The sequence below is a fragment of the Lagopus muta genome, chromosome 20, assembly GCF_023343835.1.
Source record: "Lagopus muta isolate bLagMut1 chromosome 20, bLagMut1 primary, whole genome shotgun sequence".
NCBI lineage: Eukaryota > Metazoa > Chordata > Aves > Galliformes > Phasianidae > Lagopus > Lagopus muta.
The window spans coordinates 3,317,721-3,345,052 of record NC_064452.1 but is presented as its reverse complement, the minus strand read 5'-3'; the positions used below and the strand labels follow the sequence as shown (position 1 = coordinate 3,345,052).

General features: G+C 44.6%; 3 protein-coding genes across 10 annotated transcripts; 2 read left to right on the top strand and 1 right to left on the bottom strand.

Annotated features, from left to right (window-relative positions):
* Window positions 1-116: 116 nt before the first annotated feature.
* On the bottom strand, window positions 117-6,382 carry CENPV (centromere protein V). Of its 2 annotated transcripts, none has more exons than XM_048967266.1 (6): window positions 6,280-6,382; window positions 3,178-5,327; window positions 2,185-2,283; window positions 1,047-1,116; window positions 692-806; window positions 117-354 (listed from the first exon to the last, which is right to left on the bottom strand). In XM_048967266.1, the coding sequence occupies exons 2-6, from the start codon at window positions 3,414-3,416 to the stop codon at window positions 230-232; spliced, it is 648 nt and encodes a 215-aa protein (XP_048823223.1). In that variant the 5' UTR covers window positions 3,417-5,327; window positions 6,280-6,382; the 3' UTR covers window positions 117-229. The 2 variants fall into 2 exon arrangements, with proteins under 2 accessions (XP_048823223.1, XP_048823222.1); XM_048967265.1 differs by having other exon boundaries at window positions 3,178-4,066; window positions 5,242-6,304.
* A 1,038-nt stretch (window positions 6,383-7,420) lies between these two features.
* Window positions 7,421-26,608, top strand: LOC125703138 (transient receptor potential cation channel subfamily V member 2-like). 4 transcript variants are annotated; one of them, XM_048967228.1, is made up of 18 exons: window positions 7,421-7,533; window positions 15,557-15,811; window positions 16,045-16,203; window positions 17,481-17,777; window positions 18,422-18,555; window positions 18,799-18,951; window positions 19,394-19,534; window positions 19,704-20,002; window positions 20,245-20,421; window positions 20,734-20,892; window positions 21,021-21,116; window positions 21,649-21,719; window positions 22,414-22,579; window positions 23,091-23,157; window positions 23,246-23,553; window positions 23,950-24,068; window positions 24,845-24,939; window positions 25,637-26,608. In XM_048967228.1, the coding sequence occupies exons 4-18, from the start codon at window positions 17,536-17,538 to the stop codon at window positions 25,765-25,767; spliced, it is 2,358 nt and encodes a 785-aa protein (XP_048823185.1). In that variant the 5' UTR covers window positions 7,421-7,533; window positions 15,557-15,811; window positions 16,045-16,203; window positions 17,481-17,535; the 3' UTR covers window positions 25,768-26,608. The 4 variants fall into 4 exon arrangements, with proteins under 4 accessions (XP_048823185.1, XP_048823183.1, XP_048823187.1 ...); XM_048967226.1 differs by lacking the exon at window positions 16,045-16,203; XM_048967230.1 differs by lacking the exon at window positions 16,045-16,203 and having other exon boundaries at window positions 25,592-25,753.
* On the top strand, window positions 9,174-11,061 carry UBB (ubiquitin B). Of its 4 annotated transcripts, none has more exons than XM_048967255.1 (3): window positions 9,262-9,391; window positions 10,003-10,284; window positions 10,741-11,061. In XM_048967255.1, the coding sequence occupies exons 2-3, from the start codon at window positions 10,009-10,011 to the stop codon at window positions 10,924-10,926; spliced, it is 462 nt and encodes a 153-aa protein (XP_048823212.1). In that variant the 5' UTR covers window positions 9,262-9,391; window positions 10,003-10,008; the 3' UTR covers window positions 10,927-11,061. The 4 variants fall into 4 exon arrangements, with proteins under 4 accessions (XP_048823210.1, XP_048823212.1, XP_048823211.1 ...); XM_048967254.1 differs by having other exon boundaries at window positions 10,513-11,061; XM_048967253.1 differs by lacking the exon at window positions 9,262-9,391 and adding an exon at window positions 9,174-9,192 and having other exon boundaries at window positions 10,003-11,061.
* Window positions 26,609-27,332: the final 724 nt, after the last annotated feature.

Genomic DNA, 27,332 nt, shown 5'->3' with positions numbered 1-27,332 from the left:
TTTGCTCTGTTTATTGTGATTAAACTTTACCATAGCCAAGGGTGAATTACCAAAGTATCAGTCCTGGAGTGGTTTATTGAGTAGAAGTAGCTTTAAAACTCAGAGTCACAAATGAATGGCACAGGCAGAATAGAAATATTTATTTAAGAAACAGATAACAACAACACTCAGAAATGCCCAGACTACAGTTCCATGGCAGTCCTCCAAGTTCAGCTGTTAGAAGGGTATGTCAGGGTTTTGACATGTCTCTGATGGTCTTATGTTCCTTCACTGCCTTCTCCCATTCTTTGCCATTGATATCCTCCGTAACAATGCTGTGCACGGTGCCATCATCCAGACAATGGGGAGCTATCCCTAAGAGAAAGAGAGTACACAGAAACCTGCTGAAGAGTAGGAGATAGATGCATCTCTGCGCTCTGCAGATGGGGCACCTCAGAGATTGTCAGTAAATGCTGTCAGTTCAGCTACTGTCGTAAGGCTGAGGAGTCTGGATGACAAAATTGTCATGGGTGGAAGCCCACAAGTCACAGGTAAGGCTGTGGAGGAGCCACAGGTTCAGGCTACAGCTCTAGATGTTTGGTAATTTAGGACAAAAATGAAGACATGCTGCTCTCTGCTCTCACGCTAGCAACCAGTGGAGTTCAATCCAATTTTGCTACCACAGTTTGCCAGGTTTACTCTTTTTACCTACCATAGCCATCTGGATTGGAGCGAGGAGTGTAAAAGCTCTGCACACCACAGGTCTTGCAGAATGTGTGCTGGGCACGATGTGTGTTGAAGGTGTATGTTGTCAGATTATCAGCACCCTAAGCAGAAATAAAAAGCAATGTAGATACATAAATAGGTGTATTAATTACTTTCTGTGAACTTACAGCTAAGACAAAAAATTTAAAAATATCACTTTCTTGTCTCTACTTGAGATACAGAATTAGGGCAAGAAAACTGGGAACCGCTCACATCTTTTACAATAATAATAGATTACATGGATTAGGTAATTTCTTTCTGTTAGTGTTTGTGGCCAGGTTCTTACTGCATTCTTACTCTACCTTCAGCAGCTTGAAACGTGAAGCTGGGACAATGAAGTGTCTGTTCTGCTTCTTTGTGCAAATGCTGCAACTGTAAGAGAAAGAGAAGACCTTTCTAGAAGCAGCAGATGAGTTGTAATACAGGAATCAGATCAGAACCAGCTCAGACCTCTTGATGACGGACATTCCACTACAAGCTAAAATGTTTCATTAGCCTCAAAGAGGTAAGTGACAAAAGTGGACTCATACATATCAGTAGTGTTTGCTAAGCACACCCATGAAACAGAGTGACCCTATGCAGATAAGCAATAAGGCATTCACCTCTAGCAAGCATTATATGCCTTTTTTTTTCCACGTGTGCAACTTTCAGTAGACATACCAAGGACTAGCTGTAGCCTGAGAAATGCATTAAATCTTTCAGATCAGTATGCCAACTTTTCTAACGTTAATTAACTTGCAAACAAGAAAGTGAGATTCAAAGGTTACTCGTGAGCTGGAAGCAAACTAGTTGCAGGTGGGGGAAACACTTGAAATCAGACATTGCTGTAGTTTGCACTTGTGTCAGAAATGTAACATTTACTGGAGCAGACCAAGTTAAAAGGGAATTGATGTGCTTTGAGTGCACTGTACTTGAAGGAAACATAAAGCAGACCACTGAGCACCCGTAGTCACTAGATCTTTCCCATCACTTTCTGCATGAGCACAGATGAGGGGACCTGAAGTCATAGAATCATAGAATCACCAAGGTTGGAAAAGACCTAAAAGATCATCCAGTCCAACCGTACACCCATTCCCAACAGCTCCCACTAAACCATGTCCCTCAACACAACATCCAGCCTTTCCTTGAACACCCCCAGGCTCGGTGACTCCACCACATCCCTGGGCATCCATTGCAGTGCCTGACCACCCTTTCTGAAAAGTAATACTTCCTAATGTCCAGCCTGAATCTCCCCTGCCGTAGCTTGTGGTCCTGCCCACCAGCGCACCACCTGCAATCACCTGCACTGATCCCACATTGGATCAGCACATAATTAGGCACATACCTTATGGAAGCAGAGCAGAGGATGCTCTCCAATTTTATTAGTCTTTTCTCTATGACATTGACTGGAAAAGCATACAAGCTTTTATTCATTTCTGAAACAGGAAACCGAAAACTCACTTGCAGTTAAAAACATGCAGGTCTGCTGAAGCCCAGACCTCAAAGCGGACGGCTCCGCAGTGACAGCCTCCCGTGTGTTTGACCAGGCCTCTGTGCTCACTGGAGAGAGAAGCAACAGTCAGGTTATGTGAGCGTAGATTTTTATGTTGGCCAAGGAAACATTTAGGCTACTCCATTACTCAGTTTTGCTTTGAGCGCTTGCAGTACACCTTTAAAAAATATCTCCTGAAATGTATTTAAATAAAGTGCTCCAGAGTGAAGCTGAGAATGAGTTTTGTCTTCTGCACCTATTGCATTTTTGATTTTATTAAAACAGCGAAAGGAAAGAACTGCAGTTCAAGTAGAGTGTACTCTGCCTGTAACACAGGATGTGTGCTCCTCTGCCATGGGCCAGGCCAGAATTCTGGCCTCAGTTACAGCACTAGCAATGTCCAGCAATGATAGAAAGTGGTGTTCCCACAATGCAGCCCTCTTGGAGCTGGGAAATGGCTTTTCCCACATTTTTTTCCCACAGCTGCTCCAGCTCTAATACTCCTCCATGTAAAAGCTGGAAGCAGCAGAGATAAGTGCACTCCACACTGTACTGAAACATTTTGTTTTGCATTTTAATTGCAGGGGAACTTTACTATGAAGGAATCTCTGAGCTTCTCCCTCTCCCCCAGGGTGCATCCATAGCAACTCTGCAGAATGAACACGCCGAGTCGAAAGCTAAATGCAGAGGAAAACCCATTTCCTTCCAAATTTCCACTCCCACGGGCAGTTACTGATTACAGCCCGGCGATGATGTGCCGTGGACCGAAAGAGCACAGGAGGTGGGTGCGGGTTTAGGTGAGCCTCGGCTCCCGCGGGAGGGAATGCGATCCCCACTGGCGTTTGTGACCGAGGAGCTGTGAATTAGCCTAAAAAGCCACTTTGTGCGGAAGACCCACCCCCTCCCTCGGGCCCGTGTTCACTGCTGTGCAAGCGATGGGATCTGACCCGTCCCGTACTCACTAGGCGTCCAGCAGCAGCCGCGCCGCCTCCTCGCAGCTCAGCCGGTGCCGCTCCTGGAAGGCGGCCCAGCGCTCGCTCTGCGCCCCTAGATCGAACGTACCGGCGGGCAGCGCCTGCTCCCCGCCCCGGGAGCCGCCCGCTTTCTTCCCTCTCTCCCGGCGGTTTCTACCCGCGGGCGAAGCGCTGGCCGCGCTGCTCCGCCGGGAGCGCCGCGCGTTGCCCGCCGCAGCGCGCCCCATGTGCCGCTCCCCGCCCTGCTGCCCGTTGCCGCCAGGGGGCGCTGTCGCGGCGCGGGATAGGGGCGTCCCGGGAGGCTGTGCCCGCGGGGCGCCGCTGGTCGGGGGGCTCCGCCTGTGGGCACAACCGGGAATGGTAGTGAGGAGAATCCCGCCCCGTCAGCTGCTTTGCCCCAGTGGAAAGCGAGCTTGTGCTGTATCTGATAGAGATTTGATCGCAAAGACGAGTTTTCTGCTGAGAAAAACAGCCAAGGAATGGCCAAGCTGAGGGTTTGGGGCAGCAGGTGAATGTGAATTCATCACATTTATGGAATCTGAGCCCCAATGCCCGAGTGAATATGGTGAGTTTGGATCTGTAGGTTGTGAGCTCAGGGTGCCAGCTGGCCTGTAACATACCCTACAGTGGTAGAAATGCCAGTTATTTGCAAACATTATCATGAGGTTTTCTCTTTAATTGTAAACACAGGGTGCCTCATGTAGTCAAGGTTGTCAACTGCTTTGCAGACCTGAGTGTGTTGTGTGACATCTCAGCTATGCATCCTTCCTCCTTTAAAAACAAGGCTGTGTTCAACAACACTGCAGTGCATCATTATGTGCGTTCTGAAGCGTAGTGAGGCTCTGTCCTTCCTGAGGTGTGAATCATGATGGCAGCTCTGCAGAGAAATGGGCTTTTATGTGATTCCCACTAGGCGCTTTGTTTTTTTTCTTTTTAACAAACCGTCACCAGAATCTTTAAGTTAAAAGAAAAACAAACAACACAGCACAGCCCCTGAAACAAACACAACCTCTGACAGCGCTCCTCTGCTGGTAAATAACCTAGAAAAGATTATTTACAGACATTGTAGGGCAACGCTGTTTCTGGAGTGAAACTGCTCAATGTGGGGTAAAGAAGAACTTGTAGGCATCTAAGTTGCATTTGGTGGGGAGAAAAAAAATCATTCCGAGGCTGAATACCCAGGGTGGCTGGAGTGGAAATGTATTTTGTTGGAGCGACAATCAATAAGTTGTATCGACAACAATTCTTAATGCCTTGCTCTTCTCTGGAAGCGGAACAGGGAGAGATGTAAACAAGTGAGTTACTAGTCTGGTATGGAGCAGAACAGGCACCAGAGGGTCACGTCTCATCCAGGAATATAGCAAAGCAACTGGACGATGACGAAACGTCCATCAGCACTCTCTGGTCTGGAAAACAGCTTTAAAAACATGCATCTGCAGTGTGTGGGCTGCCTCCTGAGTTGGCACATAGCAGGACTCGAATAGCAATCCAGTGGCTCAGCATCACCCTTCACTGATGATAGGAAAGGGTGCTGAGTTACAGTTTCCTGTTATTCCCCATCTGAACCTCTGTACTCGTTATTCATTCTAATGGAACCATTTTAAATATGCTGTATGTGGCAAATTCTGGCCCACGTCAGCACGTTCTTCAGGAGCGCCTGATCTGGGCCACTCCCAGACTTTTAGTCACACTCAACTTCATGTTAGTCACCTTATATTTTGGGAGGAAATGTCACTCAGGTGAAACTGGAGACCGTGAGCTGAAACCAAGTCTGTGTAGTCTGCAGCATGGCTTCATCTGCCCTAGGTGTGGGGTATGGCCTGCAGCAGTTGCAGGTTTCAGCCTACAGTGGTCTGTCCTCTAAAAACAAGAACAACACGAAACTAAAAGGCAGAGCATGTTTTAGGAGCTGCTCATGGATCAGTTCACAAACAGACACCTGCCTGCTTTAGGAGACACTAAACATCTGTACACCCTCCTAAAGCAGTTCCTGAGTGAAAACTGGAGCGTGCAATCTATGTCATATATGCAAATCTGTCAGTTTCCACTTACCTCCACTATTAATTCACCATATACTAAATGTAGAAAGCATTTTGAGAAGCTAAATTCTGTTCCTCTATGATGTTTCAAGGAAAGAACTGCAAGAAAGAAAAAAATTGAAAAGCAGAATGCAGTCATTTCAGAAGGTTACAGCAAAAATATTCTTCCTCCTCTGTCATTTGTTTCAAAGGACTCATAAAGCTCAAAATTAGGCCTCATGGGAAGAGACAATGCTAGAACTTTACAGCAGATCTCTGGCTGATGTTAAATTTTACTGGTATTCTGATTGCAAGTCCTAAATTTCAGTGGTTGCATATGGGATTGGGGGTACATGTACGTGTGGCTGTTAGATGTTGCCCAGTGCCTAAAGAGTTAACAGCCCTCACACTGATTATTTCCAACGTTTACCAAACATTAGTGGCAGTAGAAGATAAAGAATGTTTTCCTCTAAAGCTTCTGAAACACAATAGAAAAGGAAGAAACATTCAGAAAGAGGTGAGAAAGATAAGAGGAAGAAAAGTCCAGTAAATGACTGTTCTCTTTGGGTGTATCACATATTCAAAGTTCATCAGCTGATGGTTTTAGTGCTGAAGTACAAAGGTGCTTTTCTGTGCCATGCAGCTCTGCTTGTATAACAATGACTCAGCTATGCAGAGCTGGCTTGCAGCCTGTGTGGATTCTGCCTGTAAGGGCATTTTCACTGCAGAAGCAGCACTAAAAGCAGCGACATGTTTGTGGGTTTAAGGGAAGTAGAAACCGTAGATGCTTTTTGTCTAACAAACAGGGAACTGGAAGTAGTTCATAGCTAACACCAGGCTTAAAAGCACTGAGGTGTTGAAGATTTCACAGTTTGTACAGGGGAGAAAAATACCAATGTTTGGATTTTAGTCTTAAGATCATGGGGGGGGACCTTTCTGGATATTCCCCTTATCAAGGGATCCGAGCTGGATCTGAAGACAAAGGGTCTGACGGATAAAGGCTGTTCAGAATGGTCTTCAGTGTTGCTGTTCAATAGAAAAATGTTAATTATTCACAGCATTCTAGACTCACTTCTTTCTGTTTTTCAAGATGGTTCTCTGCTATCCTGCTCAGACACAGCAAAGAAAACAGGAACAAAGAGAGCTCCTTCACTGCACTGCAGTTTGGATCGGCTCCAGCAGACTCGTAAGCAGGAGACAGACTGCAAAGACACAGACATGTAATTTTAGAACAGATCCAGATATTGTCGCTTTCACTGGCATTGTGGGCAGGCACAAACCTGTGATTTCAGACTGATGTCTTTGTAAAATGCCCTGTGAAGAGTCTCCTGACATCAGGAAGCGAATTGCCACATCTTCCTCTGGATCATTCAGAGCAGGACAAGCAAGCCCAAGCATGTTGGTGGTAGAAGCACAGCTTTTAAAACAAAGCTGTGTCTCCTGCGTGCTGCAGTCAAAAAACGTTTTAAACAGGCAGGGGGACAAATAAGTATTGCCCAATTTCCCTATTTTTTTTACAAGTCCAGCTAGTTCTTTTTGTGAAGTTTTCTGCTCCTGAATTTGAAGCTTATTAAAAACTTTGTTTATTTAAGTTATTCTTAGCATAAGGCTTAGAAAAACAAAACAAAACTCAGCGAGTTGTCTTTTTTTGGTAATGTCATAACATCTTACAGTACTTTGAATTGTGACTTGTTATTTCTGCAACCCTTGGGCTTGGCTGTACAAGGACAAGCAGTAACACGGCACAGCTCTATTTGTCTTGTGACCGGGCCTTATTGCAGCATTGCAGGTTTGGGGAGAAAATATCTCCACAAGCATAAATAGATAAACATAATTATCCTGTGTCATATACAGTAAGATAAACGTGAGATATGTGTGAGTAATTCTAAGAGGTAGGACAATATACTGTTTTTCCGTATGGCAAGTAGCCCATTTTTATCTGGACAAAGGAAAAGTACCGATCTCGCTGTGCATACACGAATCCTCTGATTGTCCAGCTGCCCCAAGTTAAACTTTTGTAACTAAAGATAAACTGATTGCTTCATTTGACATTGCTCATGTGCAAATGCTATGCTGTTGCTAAGATGGTAGCGCACACAAAAACAGACACCGCGTTCTAGAATGTTCAGATTCATTGGAAACATTTCTTTGACCCCAAGTTTTTCTCTTCTGAAAGCAGGTTACTTTGTACTGCTGCCTAATGACCTACTTCTGAAATTGCTGGCAAGAAACACGTGTCCCCAGCAGCAGGCTCTGCACCCTGGCAAAGGCTGGAACCACCTGTGCACTCAGTCCAGTCACAAGATACGGCGTTCTGTGTTTTCAGGTTTGCATTTATTTATACACAGTCCACAGTCAGTGGCTTATTCACCTAGAGCTACTGGAGGAAGGGCAGTATACATACTAAATACTTAGATATATTTAACTAGAAAGCGAACAACTGCTTTCGTAAACAGTTTAGTCACAGGCTTTGCCAATACTTTGTTTGTTTGTTTTTTAAAGGGAGGGCTCTGGCATTTTCTGGAAGTGCTGAAATCCTTAATGCAAGCCCAAAACACTCGGGCTAGGCTTTAGTTTATGGTAAATCTCCAGTTTAGCAGCAGTGGCCTTTCACATTTGTAAATATTATTTCTAGTTTCTCATGGCTTTCCTCTCAGAGCTCCTTGTTTAGTTGCCTTGGCTCTAACATCTACTGCTTTGGCACTGCGCACGCAGAATGAACCTATTGGAAACAGTGAGCAAAGTTGGCAGTGTTAAGGAAATGCATGTAATATTGCTTAAATCCGCCCTTTGTCCTAAATCTGCATAGCTGAATAGTATCTCAAAGGTTGGTGACTGCCCCAGAACAGTCTCTGAGCTTTCCAGTTACTCTTTTCCTCCCTTCCTGCCTATGTTCTGAATAACTGCTGGAAAGATTTATTTCCTTTTTACTGTAAACCACAAAGTGCTGAGCAGACGCGGGCCTTGCTAAAAGAAATGAAACCAGAGGTTTTTCTTTTTAACTGAGGGAAATACAGCTCATGGCTCTGTGTTAAATCCTGCTATTCACAGCACGCCCATGCTTTCTGAGCACAGGATTTACCAGCAAGTTCATCTGCATTCACCGAGCAGCAAATGAAACAGCATGAAAACCTTTTTGGATTTTGCATACTCTGATTACGACATAAGAGCCAGTCTGAAAGGTATAATGAACTTCAATTAACACCAAGCACACTGCCACGTTGGCTCACAGCAGGAAGCTGCTCTGTGACCTGCTCAGGGCTTCCTGTTCCGACAGCAGCTAACAGCCCTTTCAGCAGCAGAGCTCTCAGCACTGAGGAGCTGCCATGCAGGGCAGGCTGAGGGCGGCTCAGGATTCAGGAGAGAGCAGAGCCAGCGTGACACAGCAGCAGCTGCTAACGCTCGCCAGCTTTCTGTGTAACGTTTTCCAGCTCTTCTAATACACATTTCTGCTCTTCCTGGCTTTTCCTTACAGCCACACACAATAGGAGCGGCCCCAGCTATTCCGGTCCCAGAAATGAGCCGTGATGCTGTGGTTACAGGGTCCCTTTTGCTCTTTTCTCCCTGCCCTAAGCAATAGCTGCCAAAAAGATACGGCGTAAACACAACGCGCCCATCGCCACAGGGCCTGCACGCCCTCCATTTTCCTGCTCTCTCCCCCCCTTTCCCCCCCCATCGAAATCTGCCCCCGCAGAACAGGGCCGCCCTAGCAACAGGGCTGACCTCACCGCGCACCAATCAGAACGCTGCAGCGCTCGAATGTTCCAGAGCTTTCTTTACAACGACCTCTCCCTATCAGCCAATCAACAGCCACCTTTCTTACTGCTACACCAATCAATGCCGACCTTGCAGCCGTTTGGAGTAGCCGTTTCACCGCAGCTCCAGATCCCTCCGCACCCTCCGAAATTCTGGGATTTTTAAGGGTCTCAACTCTCTGCCGAAGACATCAGGGACCCCCTTTGCTCTTGGAAGAGGGATTGGAGAGGTAGGGAGGCAAGTATTTGTTTTACCAGGGGGGTTTTGTGAGGGACTACTTTGAGGGGTGGATGGATACGTCAGCGCAGGAGGGGCGGGGACTGTCGTGCGGCTGGCGCATAAATACGTGCGGCGCTGCGTCACCCCGCAGAATACAGCTGCTGTGTTGAGAGTTGTGTTTGTCTGGAGCTGCGCTCAGGGCCGGAGACGTGAGTTGTGTGGTGGGGGTGCTGGGGCGGGAGGGGAAAGGCATGGGTTTTTTTGTTTTTGTTTTTTTTTTTCTAGTCAGGGAGACAGAAAGGGTTGGAGTGAGTCTTTTTCGAGTAGCGTTTCCGAGGGGTGGTGGTTGTGGAGTTTGTAAATCCGTCCTAACGACGTTGTTAAAAATAACGACGTTGTTAAAAACCGGGGCGGAGGGTGGGGGGGAGGGAGAGAGATTTGAAAAAGGGAGGATGTTCGAAAAGATGGCGGATGCGGCGTTGTGCTGCCCGGAAGTGGGGAGCTGAGTCAGCGCCGGGCAGCTCTGCCAACGTGAGAGCCCGCGGCGGGGGGATGGGGGTGTCTTGCCCTGCAGGTGGGGGAAGGTGGGGGAAGGACTGGGCTGGCTCTGTGCTGCATGGGTACTGCTTGGGCTTTGAAAAGTATTGGGTACTACTCCAACGAGGAGCTGGAGAACAGGAATTACAGGGTTAGTAATAGCTTACTGAAATCCTAGTTTATATTAATGTAATATGGATTAGTGAGTCGTTTTCTCATATACAAAGCATGTGTGGGCTTATGGGTGACTTACTTAATACCGGAATTTTTGTACGTTTTTCAGGTAAACATGCAGATCTTTGTGAAGACCCTGACTGGCAAGACCATCACCCTTGAGGTTGAACCCAGTGATACCATTGAAAACGTGAAGGCCAAAATCCAAGACAAAGAAGGCATTCCTCCCGATCAGCAGAGGCTGATCTTTGCTGGCAAGCAGCTGGAAGACGGGCGCACCCTGTCTGACTACAACATCCAGAAGGAGTCCACCCTGCATCTGGTGCTGCGCCTGAGGGGAGGCATGCAGATCTTTGTGAAGACCCTGACTGGCAAGACCATCACCCTTGAGGTTGAACCCAGTGACACCATTGAAAACGTGAAGGCCAAGATCCAGGATAAAGAAGGCATTCCTCCCGATCAGCAGAGGCTGATCTTTGCTGGCAAGCAGCTGGAAGACGGGCGCACCCTGTCTGACTACAACATCCAGAAGGAGTCCACCCTGCATCTGGTGCTGCGTCTGAGGGGAGGTATGCAGATCTTTGTGAAGACCCTGACTGGCAAGACCATCACCCTTGAGGTTGAACCCAGTGATACCATTGAAAACGTGAAGGCCAAAATCCAAGACAAAGAAGGCATTCCTCCTGATCAGCAGAGGCTGATCTTTGCTGGCAAGCAGCTGGAAGACGGGCGCACCCTGTCTGACTACAACATCCAGAAGGAGTCCACCCTGCATCTGGTGCTGCGTCTGAGGGGAGGTATGCAGATCTTTGTGAAGACCCTGACTGGCAAGACCATCACCCTTGAGGTTGAACCCAGTGACACCATTGAAAACGTGAAGGCCAAGATCCAAGACAAAGAAGGCATTCCTCCTGATCAGCAGAGGCTGATCTTCGCTGGCAAGCAGCTGGAAGATGGACGCACCCTGTCTGACTACAACATCCAGAAGGAGTCCACCCTGCATCTGGTGCTGCGCCTCAGAGGCGGCTATTAGTTGTCAGCAGTCTTGTCAAGCAAGATGCACAGCACTTGTGTTTGCACTGTAGTCTTTCTAATGTCTTAAATTAAATGCAAACTTAACTGCTGATCTGTATGTTGAAATGCTAATAAAGTTTTCTGTTGCACATTACATTGTGTTGTCTGTCTCATTTTAAGCTAGTAAACCCAGTATAGATAAATGACACACACATTCCTTCTGGCTTTTTTCTGTGGTGGCTTAAGAATCTTCATGTGGGCTGTGGAGGTATTTGGTGGTGAATCAACACGAATTAAGGTCTAAGCACTACTACTGTCACTAGTTCTTTCTAGAACTTAACATGATCTGTATTTCCAGAAAGGACACAGCGTTCCGGTGAGGACTTCAGAAAGCTGCTATCAAACAACATTAATGTAGGACTAAGGTAGTGGGAGTGTTGTAAGCTGTGCTGTGTTAAGGTGGGTGGGCCTGAGATTCCATTACCTCACAGTTAGGTGCAGGTTCTGTCCCACTGTCCTTGGTGCAGGCTGTGTACGTGGCTTGCCAGTTAGGTATTTTAATATTTCAAATTGCATTGTCTGTTCCACTCATAAAATGGAAGCGGGCTGTTTTGTTGTAGGCTTTACAACATCAAACACTTTCTATCTGGGGAAGGGCTCTTTGCAGTAGGCACTGTTGTGGGCAGTTTGGGGGGCCTGCTTGAATTGATCAGCTCTAATGAAAATGCCTTCAGTACTGCATAGCAGAGGGGTGGGTGCAGTGGGTCTCTTTGGGTTAAACACTGGCCTTCACAAAAGCATTTGGAACTGATCTCCATCCAAGCAGGCATTGGGAAATACGAGGTGAAGTTTGAGATGATGGTTCAGGCACATAATAATGGACCTTAAAGGATGGATGTCGTCATCCAAGTTCCTTTTTATGGAAACTTAAGCAGGCTATGAGGATCATGGCTGTCAAGACCTTGATCTGTTGAATACTAAGAGCTGCTTAAGTTGGATTCAATTGGAGTCTGCATCCATGTGCTCTATGCACAGTGCTGTGCCAGTGCACTTTGTTCGTTAGTGGTGGCACGTGGTGCAGCGTCGCTCAAATACCACATTCACATCTTATGTTACTGAGCATGTCCTGGATATGACTGGAACAGCAGTGCTGACACTGGCAGTGCGTTCTTAATATGGGTGTGAACATGGGGGAAGATTTAACCTGTAGGCAATTTAAACACACTTCTGCTATTCACAGCTGTGATTGGAATTATATGCAGCAGGTTTTGATTCCCTGCTTTCCTTAGTGTATAAATTCCCTGACTAACTCACAGTCCAGAGGAGATATGGCAGTGAATAAATTTACTTTCTCTGCTGATTATTTGCTCACAGTGAAATCAGCTGCTTTATCTTCCCTGGATTATAATTAAGAGATGTCCTTTCTCAGGTTCTTTTAATAATTAAACAGTGCTGCATGGTAACAGTCACAGTAGCTAACTGATCAGATTAGGCAGGCTGTGGGTTCAAGGGGGTTTTGTTTGCTTTGGGTTAGGAACGAGTCTGTAAGGGGCAGGTAGGTTTTTCCAGAGCCAATTACTGAATGGGAACTGCTGCTGAAGTGCTGTTCAAATGCAGTGCAGAACCCAGACTTCCTAAATGCCATTAGGTGCAGCTGGCTTCATGCAGAGCTAAGTTTGGGGCCTGGCCTGCTCTGCAAGAGCAGAGACCCTGGGAACATGATGTGTAGGCATGGGTGCACCAGCACCAGTGTGCACTCAGTGACCACAATGCATTCAGCCCAAACCGAGCTGGGGTGGTGGCCGGGGAGCAGCTCAGGCCTGGTCTGTGCAGCCTGGACTGATTGTGCAAAACTACCTGTGTGTCCACACACTGTTTTCCCAGCCCACCAGGTAAGGCTCATGCTGAAAGTTAATTATATTTGACATATTAGAAACGGCACAGAACAGCAGAAGTACAAGAAGTGAAATTGAGAGGTGCTGTAGCGTTGCAGTGCTGCCCTGGCTGGAGGGTAATGTTTCTCACAAGGGTGTGCTTGAAGCTGCTTGTGCTGTTTTTCAGTGTTAAGCAGCAACAATTCAGGATCATGGAGTGACCACCCGGTGTCACTGTTGCTGCACAGAAATGCTACTTTGAAGCGGATTTTGTGTTGTGTCGATTGTATAATTGTCAGTGGAGCGTTTCTTCAGGCTGTAATCCTGTAGAAAAGGATATATTGAGTACAAAGATACTTCCACTGAAGTTATGTGAGACATGGATACTTCCTTCAAAGGCCTGAAAAGTAATATAGATGGGAGCATTTAAATGCAGCGATGCAAGACCAGTAGTTAGCAAAACACTGTTGTGTAAATAATTGAGTTATCGGGGCAGTAGCAAGTTTTGAAAAGTAGTTATGTTTAAGAATATTTGGATTTTAAATTGGGCACCGTCTGGTCCCTCAAACACTGTAAGCTTCCATCTGCGTAACTATAATAAATTGAAATTCATCCCTCCAGTTTGAGTTTTGTGTAACAGTCATACGAAAATTTGGTGTTGCAAAAAGACTTGATATTTCCCCAAGTCTGAAAGAGCACTTTTAAAAGTAACAGTCTGCTCTTCTAGCCTTGTGACCTTCATGAGGTCTGAATGAAATGCTCACCCACCCGTTGTTCCAGGAAATCTTTTAATGCTCCTCTCTACATGCAACTCTTGCAGTCTTCTTTCTTTTGTGAGGGTGATTTTGAGTTGCTGCTCCTTGCAGTGGCTACAGATCAAAGCTGTAATTAAACAACAGACAAAAGTAAATGACTTTGTTTTTCTGTTTACAGCATACAGAAAATATGATATTAATTATAAAAGTATTTTTCAGTGTTTGGTAAAAATTGGTGTGCTCATCTATACTCTGTGTATGATCAGAGAACACATACTTTAGGAGACGCTCGTTCACATCTTCTCAGAAAGCTGTCCCCCCTTCTGCTTCCTGTTGCATTCTCTTTAATCAGGTTTGAGTCACTGTTTTTTCTGCCATGAATTACTGTGCTTCTTCATACAGCGTACATCAGTACTTGTGCTGCAGTGCTCATTTTGAAATACTTTCTTTGACTGAACTTAAAATTTCACTTTGCGTTTAATTTCTCTCTTTGCGGTTTGAAGTTTTCTTCTGCCTTGCTTCTCCCTTCTCCAAAATGGAAATGCAAATGTTTGTCATAGCATCCTCCCTATGAAAGTGTGTGCGCATGTGTGCACGCATACCGATGTTTCTGTGTTCTCCCAGCAGCTCCATGTTTCTGTTTTGCTGCATTGACCTCCCAGCTGGCAGTGATTCCTTTCCCAGCAAACTGCACATTTGCCTTCCTCTGTGTAAACTATTAAAACCAGATGAGCAGAACCAAATCTGTTATGATGCACTTTTGTAGGCTGATTTCATTCCCTGGTTAGAATGGTGGGCTGACTCATGAAAGCTGAGGGAGGGAAGTTTATGCTAAACGATCCTGCTTGATTCTACACCTGTTGTTACCCAAGGAAATTAATGTTCCGGGAAGCCCCACATTGTCCTGCTGTCCTGTCACTTGAATATTGCTTTGGGTTCTCTGTAAGCCTGTGGTAGCTTTGGAAAAAATCCGTAGCCAGAGTTCAATATGTCAGGATGTGACGCATCCCTTCTCAACTTTTTTGGAGCGCTTGTTAACTAATTCATAGCTGTCAAGCTGTTGGTTAAAAGAGTTATATATCATTTTGTTAATTAACGAGATTTGCTAGATGATTTCTAGATCACATATATGGCTTTGTAAACCATCAGTACTCTTCATAGCGTGGATGACGATACTCTTGAGCGGCTTTGTGCTTTGGAAGGCCATCAAAGGTGCTGAATGTCATCCTGCGTTGTTGCTACTGGGAATAATGATCGTGCTGTGTCCTCTGCCCACAGTTCTGTTAGAAGAGAAAAAACTGAGACGCTTCATGCAGTCTGATATCTTCTGTGTCCCAGGGGTCCTGTTTTCAGAGTGATAAGTGAACAGTGCTAGTGCATGTGCACGGTGTCAGCTACAGTCTGTTGTGTGGATGCCACCTGTGCTCCCAGAAATAGCCTTTCCAAGACTTGGTGATTCTTCTGGAGAGCCCCTCAAGAGCTGAGCACCAGTGGTAAATTAAGTAACCAGTGGCATAAGTAGTTAGGAATGGGGCTGCTTTGTGAAGGCTCTTGTCCATGTGATGAGCAGCTGCTGCTTGTTATAACATTCTGGCTAGTTTGTCTGCTGGGGTTTGCTTTGCCTCGCAATGGTGGTGCGTGAAATTGTGTGAGAACTGGCTTCCCACAGGAACAGTCGACTTCAGATGTTTTCATGCATTCTTGATCTCATGCTTTTCTTGGGCAGAGTGTCTTGTGACAAACCTCACAGCTGAACCACAGGCTCTGGCATTGCCAGGGTTTGATCATCCCCTGCGGTCTAAATGGGCTGTTGGAAGCCACAAGATGTCTCCCGTGCAGGAAGGAGTTAAGCATGATGAATTTGCAATAGCCAGCCAGCTTTCCCATATAAGAGCAGTGCACTCATTGGCTCTCTCTTTTACTGAGAAATCTATCTAGTCATTTCCTGTGCAAGCCCTTCTTCACTTTGCAAAAAGCTATACAGTTGAGTAAATAATCAGGCAGTTATTTCTTCTCACAGGTTGGATTCTTCCATGGACCACCACCAACTAGGAGTCCAGTGTCATGCCATCACCAGAGTGCTGAGATGAGTGTGGTGGTCTCTGCGGAAGAAAAGAGTTCTCATGCATGGATGTAAATAATTTGTGGGCTGCTTTCATGCTTATTAACACATGTTATTTGACATCATTTCAACGGGGAAGCTATTTGGCTTCTGAAGGCTCAGTTGGGACTCCCTGTGAGATCAGTTCTTGGCTGGAGCTGGCAGCAGCTTGGGGTAAGTGCTGTACTCTTCCTCTTTTGACAACAGGGCTTTTTTTTTTTATGCTGTACTACTCAAAAAGGCTCGGTAAAGTTGCAGAAGGGGACAACTCAGTTCATGAGAAGTTAAAACTGAGCTGACAAACAGAGACTGCTGCCTGTTTCCTAGGAAAGCATGACTTGGATGTATTTATTTTAGCGTCTTTGTTGTATTTTTTAAGGACCATTTTGCTTTTGCTTTTAAACCAGACATTCTGTCTGTAAACAACTGTCACTAAATAACTTTCTTGAAGCTGTGGAGAGAAGGAAACTGCAACTGAGTAATGACTGGGGGGAAAGGAAGACAGAACAACAAGCAAACTATTATGGATGTACAAATAGCACTCTGAAGGATTGGCAAATGTACCAGTAAGTGTTCTGAGGGACAAAACGAGGCTGAAATGGGATTGTAGGGTGTAATCTCATGCGTGCAGAGGAATGTTTGTCAGTAAAATGCAGACTAAACAGAATGGCTGAATTGTAATGGTTTGTCATGAAACCAGCCTTTGGACTTTTGCTGTGAGCTGCATAAAGATATTCTGTGGCTGCTTTCTGCTTAGAGCTAACTGTGCTGCCTTGCATCCTAATGTAAGCCAGAATCTTTATGGTGTGTCCATGTACCTCCTTGCTGGTATAGGCTATGGAGTCTGGCTTAGTCCCAGCAAGGGAGAGAAAATCCCCATTTGGAGGGAGTACATGTGAATAGGACAGAGTTATTAAGCTCTGGTTCAGGCTGGTAATTGTGGATGTTTCCTTGCTGCTTCACAAACTGCAACTCTTCATAATGTGCTGGCTGCAGGCAGCTTGCACTGGGTGTGGATCTGGGATGTATCCAGATAAACAAGAAGAGATGTCTCAGAAGGGTAAAAAATACTAAAGTGGGCTAGCTGGGTGCTGTAATGAATACTTAGGTTATATGCACAGCACATCTGGGTCCAGCATTGCTTTTGGGAGAGCTGAGCTGTGTTCAGGTTCTGAGGACTATGAGTGTCCGTGTGGCAGCCAGCATGTGTGTGTGCCTGTGCCATGGAGCTGGAAGTTGGAAGCCTGTATTCACATGGCTAGGGAGTTCTCTTGTATTTTGCCCCAGTGCAGTGCAACAACACATGAGAGGAACATAACTTTTGCAAATGTTTTCCCCATGAAAACGGTGCCTTTCTTAACATGAGAGAACATGAAACAGCTTATTGCTCTGTTTCAAAAAAGTTAATCTATAGTTAATCTTATCTTTTGGCCACTCAGTGACTGGCTGGTGTTGGCTGCACTGAGACAAGAACAGTGATCGTAGTCTCCTAAAGATCCACTCTCTTTGCCTTTTATGTAAGGAACCCATGCTGCTGCCAACAGGTGAGATCATCTCACAAAAGGGGTTCAGATGTTCTGTCGAAGAGTTGTCTGTATTTCTTGTACTACTTCTGGCAGTCTCTACTTCTTGTGCTACTTTTCTAGGTGTGCCATGTTTAAGACATTGATCCTTTATTCAAATACGCCCGACTGTGCAGAACTTTATTGAATCTTTTCTCTCAAGACACCTGTAGTCAACTGTAGGAGCATTGGGCCTGGAAATGTTTTCTCTATGTCTGTGCCACATGGCTCACATTCTAGGTTTGCGAACAAATTGTATTAATTCTCCCATGCTATTGCAGGTTTATTCTCCCAGTGGGCAACATCTTGTGATCTGCAAGGCCATCTCTGCTAGAAATGGATAACTTCCCAAATGATCAGTCAGGCCCATGTCAGAGGAACAGGTTGGTAGGACTGCTAGAAACAGATGACAGTATCCAGGAGGATAAGCCTGCATCTAGTACAAAGGAAGAAAGATCAGGACAATATGGAAAGAAGGGAGAGCCCCGGCCCTTGGAGTCACCTTACCAGAAGGAAAGCAGTGACTACTCTCCTAAAGTCATGATTAATCTGAACTATCGACCAGGACTTGTGAGCAAGTGAGTAACTGTTGGTTATTTGGCAAGGATAGGATCACTGTTGATCTGTGCTGACTCCTGCCTACAAACTTTACAGAAGTTGAAACTAAAAGTGGCAGTGCAGAAATATTACAGCTGTCTGGTAGAGGTATAAATAAAGGTAGGAAGGGGACATGTTAGCCCTTCCTCTCCGTACTTGGAAGGTATGGTGTGTGTTGTTTATTTGGGGTATATTTGAACCAAATAGCACCAAATAAGCCAAGTTGAGTGTAAGAGCAACTTAGCATGGAGCTCTATACATCTGAACTGTTCTTGCCAGAAAGGGATGTAAATGAGCTCATGTAGTGCTTTATACCACGTGGTGGGACCTATTCTGATCCTGCAGCTCTCTTGGGCTTGTCTGTGCTCTGGATACATTCCAGGACTGCACATCAGGCTGCATCTGGGAAGAGCTCCAGCTGATGGAAACAGCAATCCCTTAAGAGCATTATGGGAAATAGCTGTCTGTATTTTTCCTTTGACTCAAAAATACAGTTTTGTTTTTTTTTTTCTGAGAAACTTTTTTTTACCTCTCTCCTCTTTTCTTACGCAACAGACTAGAACTTATTGCATGCTCTTGTCTTGCAGTCTCCAGGACTTCTTAACACTGTGCTTTTCTTCTGCAGCCAAAAGGACCCCAATCGCTTTGACAGAGACAGGCTCTTCAGTGCAGTCTCCAGGGGCAGCCCCGAGGCACTGGATGGCTTACTTGAGTACTTAAGGAGGACCTCAAAATTTCTCACCAATTCTGAATACACAGGTGGGCTCCTGCTCAGAAACTGGGGTAGCAGAGGCAATGCTTGTTAATGTAGCACAGGGAAGTGCCATTAGTTGCATATTTCCTAAGGCTTTTGTCTCTGCTACAGACTTAGAATACAAAAGCCATTAAAAATATTGGGTTTGGTCCTACACTGAGTTAAGTTCTGGGTGTGCTGAATCAGGTAATACAGATATTTGCAAGACACATATCCACAACCTACTTGATACTTTTTTCTTCTACTAGATGCAAAGACTGGGAAGACTTGCTTAATGAAAGCCCTGATGAATTTGAAAAATGGAAGGAATGACACAATCCCTCTTTTGCTGGAAATAGATCAGAAGACACAGAATCCCAGGCCGCTTGTCAATGTGGCATGCTCTGACTGTTACTACAGAGGTAAGGTTTCTGCTGGTGTTGTGTCAGATGCACCTCCCCACCAGACAGGTGAGACACAGAGGTACAGGAGAAAGAAGGGGATTTGCTGTTTATGTGGCACTGCCTTTCCAGAGTTCTGGTGTAATTACAGTAACAGCCTGCTCATCTTTCCATTTCTGATTTCTGATTCTGGCACTTTCCTCCTCAGCCTTTTGCAACTTTGTCCTTAGTCTATAAAACAGAAATAATACGTGTTTAATAAATCCACAAATATGAAAGAATCTGTGTAGCAAAGTTTATACAGCATTTCTGAAAGTGAAAGAGGAATACTACCTAGCTGTTAAAGAATGAGTTCTGCTAGTTGAGTTATCCTTTACTGTTTCAACAGTGCTTTGCCAAAGAGTCCTCTGCTTGTTCTCTCTGATATTGGTACTGATTTCTGGGTTTTTGCCTGTTTCCTTAGGCCAGACTGCACTCCATATTGCCATAGAGAGAAGGAGCCTGGACATAGTGAAAGTTCTAGTGGAGAATGGAGCTGACGTCCATGCCAGAGCTCATGGTGAATTCTTCAGGAAGAAGAACGAGGGAGTTTGCTTTTATTTTGGTGAGCCTGTGTGGAGCACATTTCTTTGGGTTGTTTTAATGCCTTACTGTGTTCAGTGCCACTAGTCTTAGCTGGGTTTGGCCCTCTGTTCACAACTTCACTTTCAATTCTTTCGATTTCTTTTCGCACTTCCTGCTGCCCCTCCCAACTGCTGTTTTAATCTCTTCAGGTGAACTTCCCCTCTCTTTGGCTGCTTGTACCAACCAGTTTGAGGTTGTAGAATATCTTCTAAACAACCCCCACCAAAAAGCCAGACTCCAGGAGCAAGATACACAGGGAAACACAGTCCTCCATGCCCTGGTGATGATTGCAGATGACACTGAGGAGAACACCAAGTTTGTGAGCACAGTATACGTTGAAATCCTGAAGGCAGGTGTGAAGACTGACCCAACAGTGAAACTGGAGGAGATTGTGAATTATGACGGATTAAATCCCCTGCAACTTGCTGCCAAGACAGGCAAAGTGGAGGTAAAGACAAATAGAGGGAATTCCTGGGGTTGCGGGGAAACAATGACAACTGCAGCATACATCCTCAGCATAACAGCAGGGTCTGATGTAGTATCTTGCCTGATATGAACCAAGTAGTCTGGTGTTCAGATACAACAGTGTGTAATGCAGAAGGCAAGGTGTTTATTTGAAGGTGATTTGGGTCACTTGGGTCACTTTGTATTTTAATTGCATACACGTTTTTCTGATATTTTTCTCTTCAGATCTTCAAACACATCATCCAAAGAGAGATCAAAGACCCAGTGTACAGGCACCTGTCCCGCAAGTTCACTGAATGGACCTATGGACCTATCCACGTCTCCCTCTATGACTTGTCTTCTCTAGACAGCTTTGAGGAAAACTCTGTGCTGGAGATTCTGGCATACAGCAGTGACACACCAGTGAGTGCTTTTTACTAAAAGTTAAAGACAGCAACAGTTTCTGCACACCTTGAGATGGTTTTGGTCCTTTGGTTGTCCTAAGCTGAGGTTGTCCTAAGCTGCTTGGCTTTTCTCATGAAGCCAAACAGAATTAACTTCCCATGGGATGTGTAATGTTTTTCATACTGACAGTCTTAACTGAGTAAACCCTTAGGGATAGCCTAATTGCAGCCACTGAATTCCAACCCTGAAAAAGATAATCCTCTGGTGAATTCGTGTTTCTGTTGATACTTTGATATGTTTGTTGCTGATGGTGGTTTTCTTCCTTCTTAGAATCGGTACAAAATGGTGGTTTTGGAGCCACTGAACAAATTGCTTCAGCAGAAGTGGGAAACATTTGCTTCCAAGAGATTCTACTTCAGTTTTATCTCATACTTGTCATTCATGATCATCTTTACAGCCATTGCCTACTATCAGCCCTTAAGGGTAAAGGTAAGCCTAATATTCTTTTATCTAAAAAGACCTGAATGAATGGAGTTGAGCTTTAAAAAGCTTGGGGTGTTTATCACAAATGCCAATGTCAGTATTTGGTATTTTGCTTCTTTGTCTTTATCTTGCAGCCTTCATTTCCAGTGGAGTTCACAGCTGGAGGCTTCCTGTGGGTCTCTGGGCTGATCATTATTTTGCTTGGAGGTGTATACCTAATTTTTGCTCAGGTATGTGGCTCTCTGGTCTGGTCTCATTGTAAGAATGAAAACAAGCAAACAAAACCGTCGCTGACATGGAGGCAACAGATTTGGTTCTGTTTGATTCTGAGGTCAGAATGTGCATGAGTGGATGGCAGGAGAGAACCCTGCTGTGAAACACAGTATCAGAGTGATCCTGTAATGACAGGAGTGGTATAGACCAGGCTCCAGGGCAAGAGGAGGAATAGGCTCACAACAGTAATTGATTAGGAGTAACTTGTGATTTATGGTACTAAAATGCATCTCTAGCATTTAATGCTATTAATACTATTAAGAAGGACATAAGGCTGAGCCATTATTTAGCCTTTGTTTGTACTTCTCCTTTTACAAGTAAGGCTGTGGAAGAGTGACTAACTGAAAATTTGGATCTTGGCAATGAAAGCACAAGGAGGAGTTTGTGGAGTGAACCTCTCTCCTGTGCAATAGGCTGTGCCAGCAGGAATCGATCTGTAGGATGTTCTGTTGCTCTGATGAATGGCTACCCTTGATTTTTCTCAATCAGAGTCTGTATCTGCGGAGGAGACGCCAGTCCCTGAAGACTATGTGTTCTGACAGCTGTGTTGAGATCTTGATGTATGTCTCTTGAGGTTTTTTGCGCAATGAAAGCACGGGTGAAATTGGTTCTCTGCTGTGTGCTGCTAAGTTGCCCTAACATTACTAGAGAGATGGTGAGCAGGAAAGATTGATTCTCTGCCGCTGTCTCTTCTTTCCACCCTTTCCCTGCTTGTTTCTCCTACCTGCTGCATCTTGTCATAACCCTTTGTTGTAACAGACTTAGTGGGGTAGAGCCTGTCTTTGGATTTGTGGTGGAATACAGCAAAGGGCAGATCTTTGGTTATTCCACAGTTTAGAGCATGTTAGAAGAAGAGCTCAAGTTTTGAATCATCACCATGTCATAAATTTGATCAAAAAGAAAGAGACTTCATATTTTTTGAGGACAGATGTGTAGATGCATGTGTTTGCATGTATGTGTGCATGTAATTCTGAGTTAGAGCTCTTTTTCTGTTTTCTATCGGTTACATGAGTTGCATTGAGCAGTTGAGAGCTTCCATACTGTGAGATTAACCAGTCCATAACAAAACTGCAACAATATGCACATTTGGTTGTAACAGGATTTGCTTATATAAACTATGTGCCTGAATAGCTGTCACTTTGTGTGCTCTCTGTAGCCTGGTAAAACATGTTCACTTTTCCCTGCAAAACAGAACTGCAAATGGGCCTTATTGCTGAAGCAAACTACTGTGTCACTCATTCTACTTCTCTCCAGCTTCATCCAGGCTTTCTCATTGCTGTTGTCAGCAGTCCTGTACGGTGCAAGTTCAGAAAACTACGTGGCAGTGATGGTGTTCTCCCTGCTTCTGGGATGGGTGAACATGCTGTATTACACTCGGGGCTTTCAGCGCATCGGCATTTACAGTGTCATGATACAGAAGGTCAGTGCTTGGGAGACATTTTATGTGAAAAACTTTGATGTGTCAGGAGCTAATAGAATTCCTGCAGTTACTTTTATTCCCTCAAGACCATGAAAACCGTAAAATGAATTGATATATGGACTTGAAATAAATAGCAGAAGGAGATTAGATTTCTCCTTCAAGTACAGTTGTGTGCAGTTGTACAGTTGTGGCAAACCACTGCTTTGCCATCTTTGAATCTGGCAAGTTAGAGCAGCTGACATTTACTTGTTGGTCAGAAAGTGACAAATCCAGCAGTCAAAGCCAGTGTTAAGTTCCCTGGAAAAGCTGTGCTTGGACTGAGGAATGTTTCCAGATCCATGTGAGAGTTTGGGACTAGAAAGGCAAGGCAAAACAGAGGTGAGAAGGGAAGGAGTCTGACCACCAATTGTATGAAACCGAGTGAGGATAGAAGAGAAAGAGCTGTGTGCATTGAAATAATCTGGGAACAGCTGCTTGAGAAGGAATGACACTTCCTCCTCGTTTATTTCAGACTATCCTGAGAGATCTGTTGCGTTTCCTCTTGGTTTATGTTATCTTCCTCTTTGGCTTTGCTGCAGGTAAGGACCTAATCAGCATCGTGTTATAGGCTGGGCTGCAGGAAGTAATGACTTTCTGAGGAGGATTCAAATTCTGTTTTTCTTGTAGCTCTGGTTACGCTGATGGGGGACGCTCCTTCGCTCTCTCAGAACAAGTCTGTTGCTCAGATGGAGAGTGCTGGGAGCCATGCTATGTATGGTGGGCTGCTCAGTGTCTCCCTGGAGCTCTTCAAGATCACCATTGGGATGGGTGACCTGGATTTTCACGAACATGCCAGATTCAGATACTTTGTCATGCTTCTGCTGCTGCTTTTCGTGATCCTCACTTACATCCTATTGCTCAACATGCTGATTGCACTCATGAGTGAGACTGTCACTGATATTTCTGGTTACAGCAAAAGTGTTTGGAAGCTGCAGGTGAGACACAGTGCTGCTCAGCAGTTATCATGGTCCAAATTCCCATTTGAATTTCATAACATCAGGCATGACACTGTCTTTGTCCTAAACCTCAACTGTAAAGTTTTCTTTTATATAAATTTACCACTCTGGGGATAAACTCTAACATCATTTTTAGGTGTATTTAAAGCTCATGCTGTTTGCCTGACTACTAGCCTATTCAGATCCATGTGCTCAAGTAACTTGAGTGAATTACAATTTTGGCCTGATACAGTTAAGCTATGGAACACTTTGAGGCTGATCTCTGAAGTGATTTTCCAAGTCAAAGTACTTGCTGACTGGGGGGAAGATTTAATGAAAATGAGGGACTGGGCTCTGCATGGCCTGTTTTTCCCTGACATGGACTTCTTCTTTCAGAGGGCTATTGCTATCCTAGAAATAGAGAAGGCCTGGCTGTGGCGCCAAGGAGGAAAGAGGAGATCTGGCTGCTTGATGTCAGTGGGCCTCAATAAAAAAGATGAGAGGTGGTGCTTCAGGTAAGACAGATGTGCTGTTACCCTTAAACTCCAGCATAGTGATGGATTCCTGTGAATGATAAGCTGCTAACCCTGCTCCACCACAGGAGTTTCAACACTGACTTGGCTGAGTGTCTCAACCACATGTTCCTGGTACATGCACGCTGGCTGGTGATTTCACTGCTGAAAGTTTGAGAGCAAGTCACCAAGACCTGTGCTGTTCAGCCCACATCTGTGGATGTGGTGATGGTGGCAGGCTGTCTGCAGCAATGCTTTCTTCACTGCTGCAAGTAGCTGTGCTTGGAGTTGGCTGTGGTGGTAGGGGTGTAGGCTGGTGTCCCCTTCCCTCAGGAGCATGCAATATGAGTGCAACATGAAAAGGCAGTACTTCTCCACCCACTGAGGGGCTCAGAGCGCAGGTAAACTTTTCTCTACTCAGAGAAACAAAGTGCCAGCAGCACTTCTGTATCTCCAGGGTTTTACGTGCAATGAAGCGTGCATAGAAAGGGGAATCTAAGAGGTTCCTTTGTATTAAGAATGTTCCCTGGGAGGAACTGGAGTATTTTAAAACAAACAAGTGGCATAGGCCAGCGTACCACGTGCAGAGGGATAGGGATTTACCTCAGAGAGCTTAGACTACAGAAGGTCTTTGCTCAAGAAACTGCTCTGTAGGGTGCTGTTGCTACAATCGAAGTATTAAGTCTGTGTTAGCAGGATGGGGTTGGCCACAGGACAATGAGACCTGGATGAAATGCTGTGCTTCATGCATCTGTGTCTCTTGTATTTTGTTTCTCCAGAGTAGAGGAAATAAAATGGACAAGTTGGGCAAAGGAAGTGGGAGTTCTCAAGCAAGAGCCTGGAAACACCAATGATTTGGAAATAAATCCGGAAGGTAAAGTCAAATAATGAGGAAATGTCTTCTGTGTCCTTTTGGCTTCCTGCTCAGCCACCCTGTTTGCATGTTATGTCTTTTGGTAACAGAAATTTTAGGCCAGTTTGCTCAAGAAGTTGTTTCAGAGTACTAAATAGTAGCAGCATCACTTGTGAGCTGAGCACATAAAGAACTGGAGTTCAGGAATAAATAATGAGAGCAAAGGAGAGGCCATTCCTATTTATCTCTACTGGAAATAGGCAGGAAGCACTGCTGATTGGAGCAAGGGCTGTTCTTGCCTTTGGCTTAGATCAGTACTCCCAAAAAATGCATGTTGATTTTTGTATAAAAAAAGCTAAAATGTAAACCCACTCATTCTGCAGGTGTTAAAATCAAAGCTTTTAAAGCATAAATCAGGGCACTAACACTCATAACTTCACCAAATTCTGCCTTAGATCTAATTGTTTGATCCCCTCATTGTACCTGGGAGGCAGCTCTTCAGCTTGGGCAGAATCTCCATCAGAATTACACAGCTTCCTGCTCTTTCAGCATAGTCTCTTTCTAGATGCCAGAACTGCAGGAATGGGGAGGTTTCAGCACTTGAAATACTAAATTGGGTGTATGTTGGGTTTCCCTAAACCTGCATCTTCTAAAAACTGGATCCCTTTGTTAGCTTCCTGCTGACAAAGGGCTGCTGTTTTTGTGTCTCCTGCTATAGAGACGAGATCACGGAAACAGGTGCCACAGAAACAACTGAGATCAGCTGTTTCAGAGGAGCAGTCACTGCTGCAGCCCCAGCTATCAGCAACTGAGATGATGCCTCTAAAGGGACAAACCAGAAATCTTTAGCGGGTTTTCTTGTTTGCAACCTTGCTTCCATCTTCAAAGGAGTAGTTCTTCCTATAGCAGCTGGAAGAATCGAAGGCATTATCAGTGTTAAAGTGCATTTCATCAATGACTGTGGTTCACCCTGTGACATTAAATGTTTTCATGCACTTTAATTATAAATTTTCCTCTGAAGAAACCGTTTTTTTCCTCAAGCTTTTCTGACTGACACTTTCCTATTACCATGTTTAAAGGTGCAAAAGCAAGATCCTAGGGGCAGTGGGGAGTAGTCTTTGGAAGGCAGTGCTTTCTGAGCTGCATAGACATAATGTTGTTTGCCATAGAGAGGCAAAGAATGGAGTTCACCTATCTAAGAATGGGTTAACTTATTCTTTTGTCACAACACAACAACCTGCACTGAAGAGCTTTGGAATACAGAGTATTTTAGAGGCATAAAAAATTGTCAATGATGTGTAAAACACTGCTGTTGTGAGATGTGAGTGGACAAATATTCAGGTTTCAGTCATCGTGAGCCATGCTAAGTCTTTGTCTCAGTACCTGCAGTGCTGGGATCACACCAGAATTCCCATTTCATATGATAGTAATGAAATCATTTGCACAATGTGCACATTTGCTTAAGAGCACAAAAGTGATGTGAGTTTTCTGGAACTGTAACTTCGCTAGATGAATTTCTGAAGCATCTGTCTTTTAGAGATTGCATTGCTTCTGTAGAAAGCAGCAGCAGAATTTTACACAGTGCTTCTGAGAGATAGATGGTCCCAAGTGCTTCATGTGGTCAACGTCTCCTGTCAGTCTTAGTGAGCTTCTTATCTTTCTGTAATTGACTACGAGAACCTCATTGCTTTTTCGTATTGTGCACACTGCCTCAGGGTGGGAAATGTCTTAAGCTCTGAAGAGGAGGAAAAAAAGAGCTATCTCACTTTTAGCCTACATTTAAAAATAATAATGTACTATTCTGCAAACTATAAATATAGCAAGTTTACTTAATTGAAAGTGTTGATTCTTGGATGTATTTTCAGAACATCAACCTCTCTCAAAAAGAAGTTGAAGATGTGATCAGTGTGGACTCCAAGGTGTAATCAAATTTCTGATTACATTTCACCCAGTACTGTGCTGACCTCATTGCCATGCAAGTTATCTCTTGTTTTTCATGACCTCTTATTAGCCACGTCTGAACCTGTTGCTTTGGATACATCTTTCATAGAAGGAAAGATTAGTGAAAAACCTGCAGTCTACAAATGATGGTGGTACCTTTCTTTCAGTAAGATAAACTGTAGCTCAAGATCTCCTATCTCTTGTTTCTACTTTGAGCAAGTGAATCTAGAAGACCCGTCTTTTGGATACAACCATTTTAATCCTGTTGCTTATTTACATCTGTGTGACTGGCAGCAGAAGTACTACTTTTATAACCTGCTCAAATCAGATTATTCTCCTGTGCTGGATGATTCCCTCTGCATCTTCACTGTTTTGGGTCTCTGAATTGTAACTAACTTTTCTCACTCCAGCTTCTGATGTTTTCTTGCTTTGTAAAACCTTCAGCTGCTTTTTCCATCTATGGCTTTGTCCTA

What these genes read in the sequence shown, in the direction of transcription:
- CENPV (XM_048967266.1), bottom strand. Translation starts at nt 3,416, where the DNA reads ATGGGGCGCGCTGCGGCGGGCAACGCGCGGCGCTCCCGGCGGAGCAGC. An exon ending in CACGTTTCAAGCTGCTGAAG is followed by an intron (nt 807 to 1,046) that starts GTAGAGTAAGAA and finishes ATTTCTGCTTAG; the next exon opens with GGTGCTGATAATCTGACAAC. An exon ending in CTCCAATCCAGATGGCTATG is followed by an intron (nt 355 to 691) that starts GTAGGTAAAAAG and finishes TCTTTCTCTTAG; the next exon opens with GGATAGCTCCCCATTGTCTG.
- UBB (XM_048967253.1), top strand. Translation starts at nt 10,009, where the DNA reads ATGCAGATCTTTGTGAAGACCCTGACTGGCAAGACCATCACCCTTGAG.
- LOC125703138 (XM_048967226.1), top strand. Translation starts at nt 17,536, where the DNA reads ATGGATAACTTCCCAAATGATCAGTCAGGCCCATGTCAGAGGAACAGG. An exon ending in ACAGTGTCATGATACAGAAG is followed by an intron (nt 22,580 to 23,090) that starts GTCAGTGCTTGG and finishes CGTTTATTTCAG; the next exon opens with ACTATCCTGAGAGATCTGTT. An exon ending in TTTGGAAATAAATCCGGAAG is followed by an intron (nt 24,940 to 25,636) that starts GTAAAGTCAAAT and finishes CTCCTGCTATAG; the next exon opens with AGACGAGATCACGGAAACAG.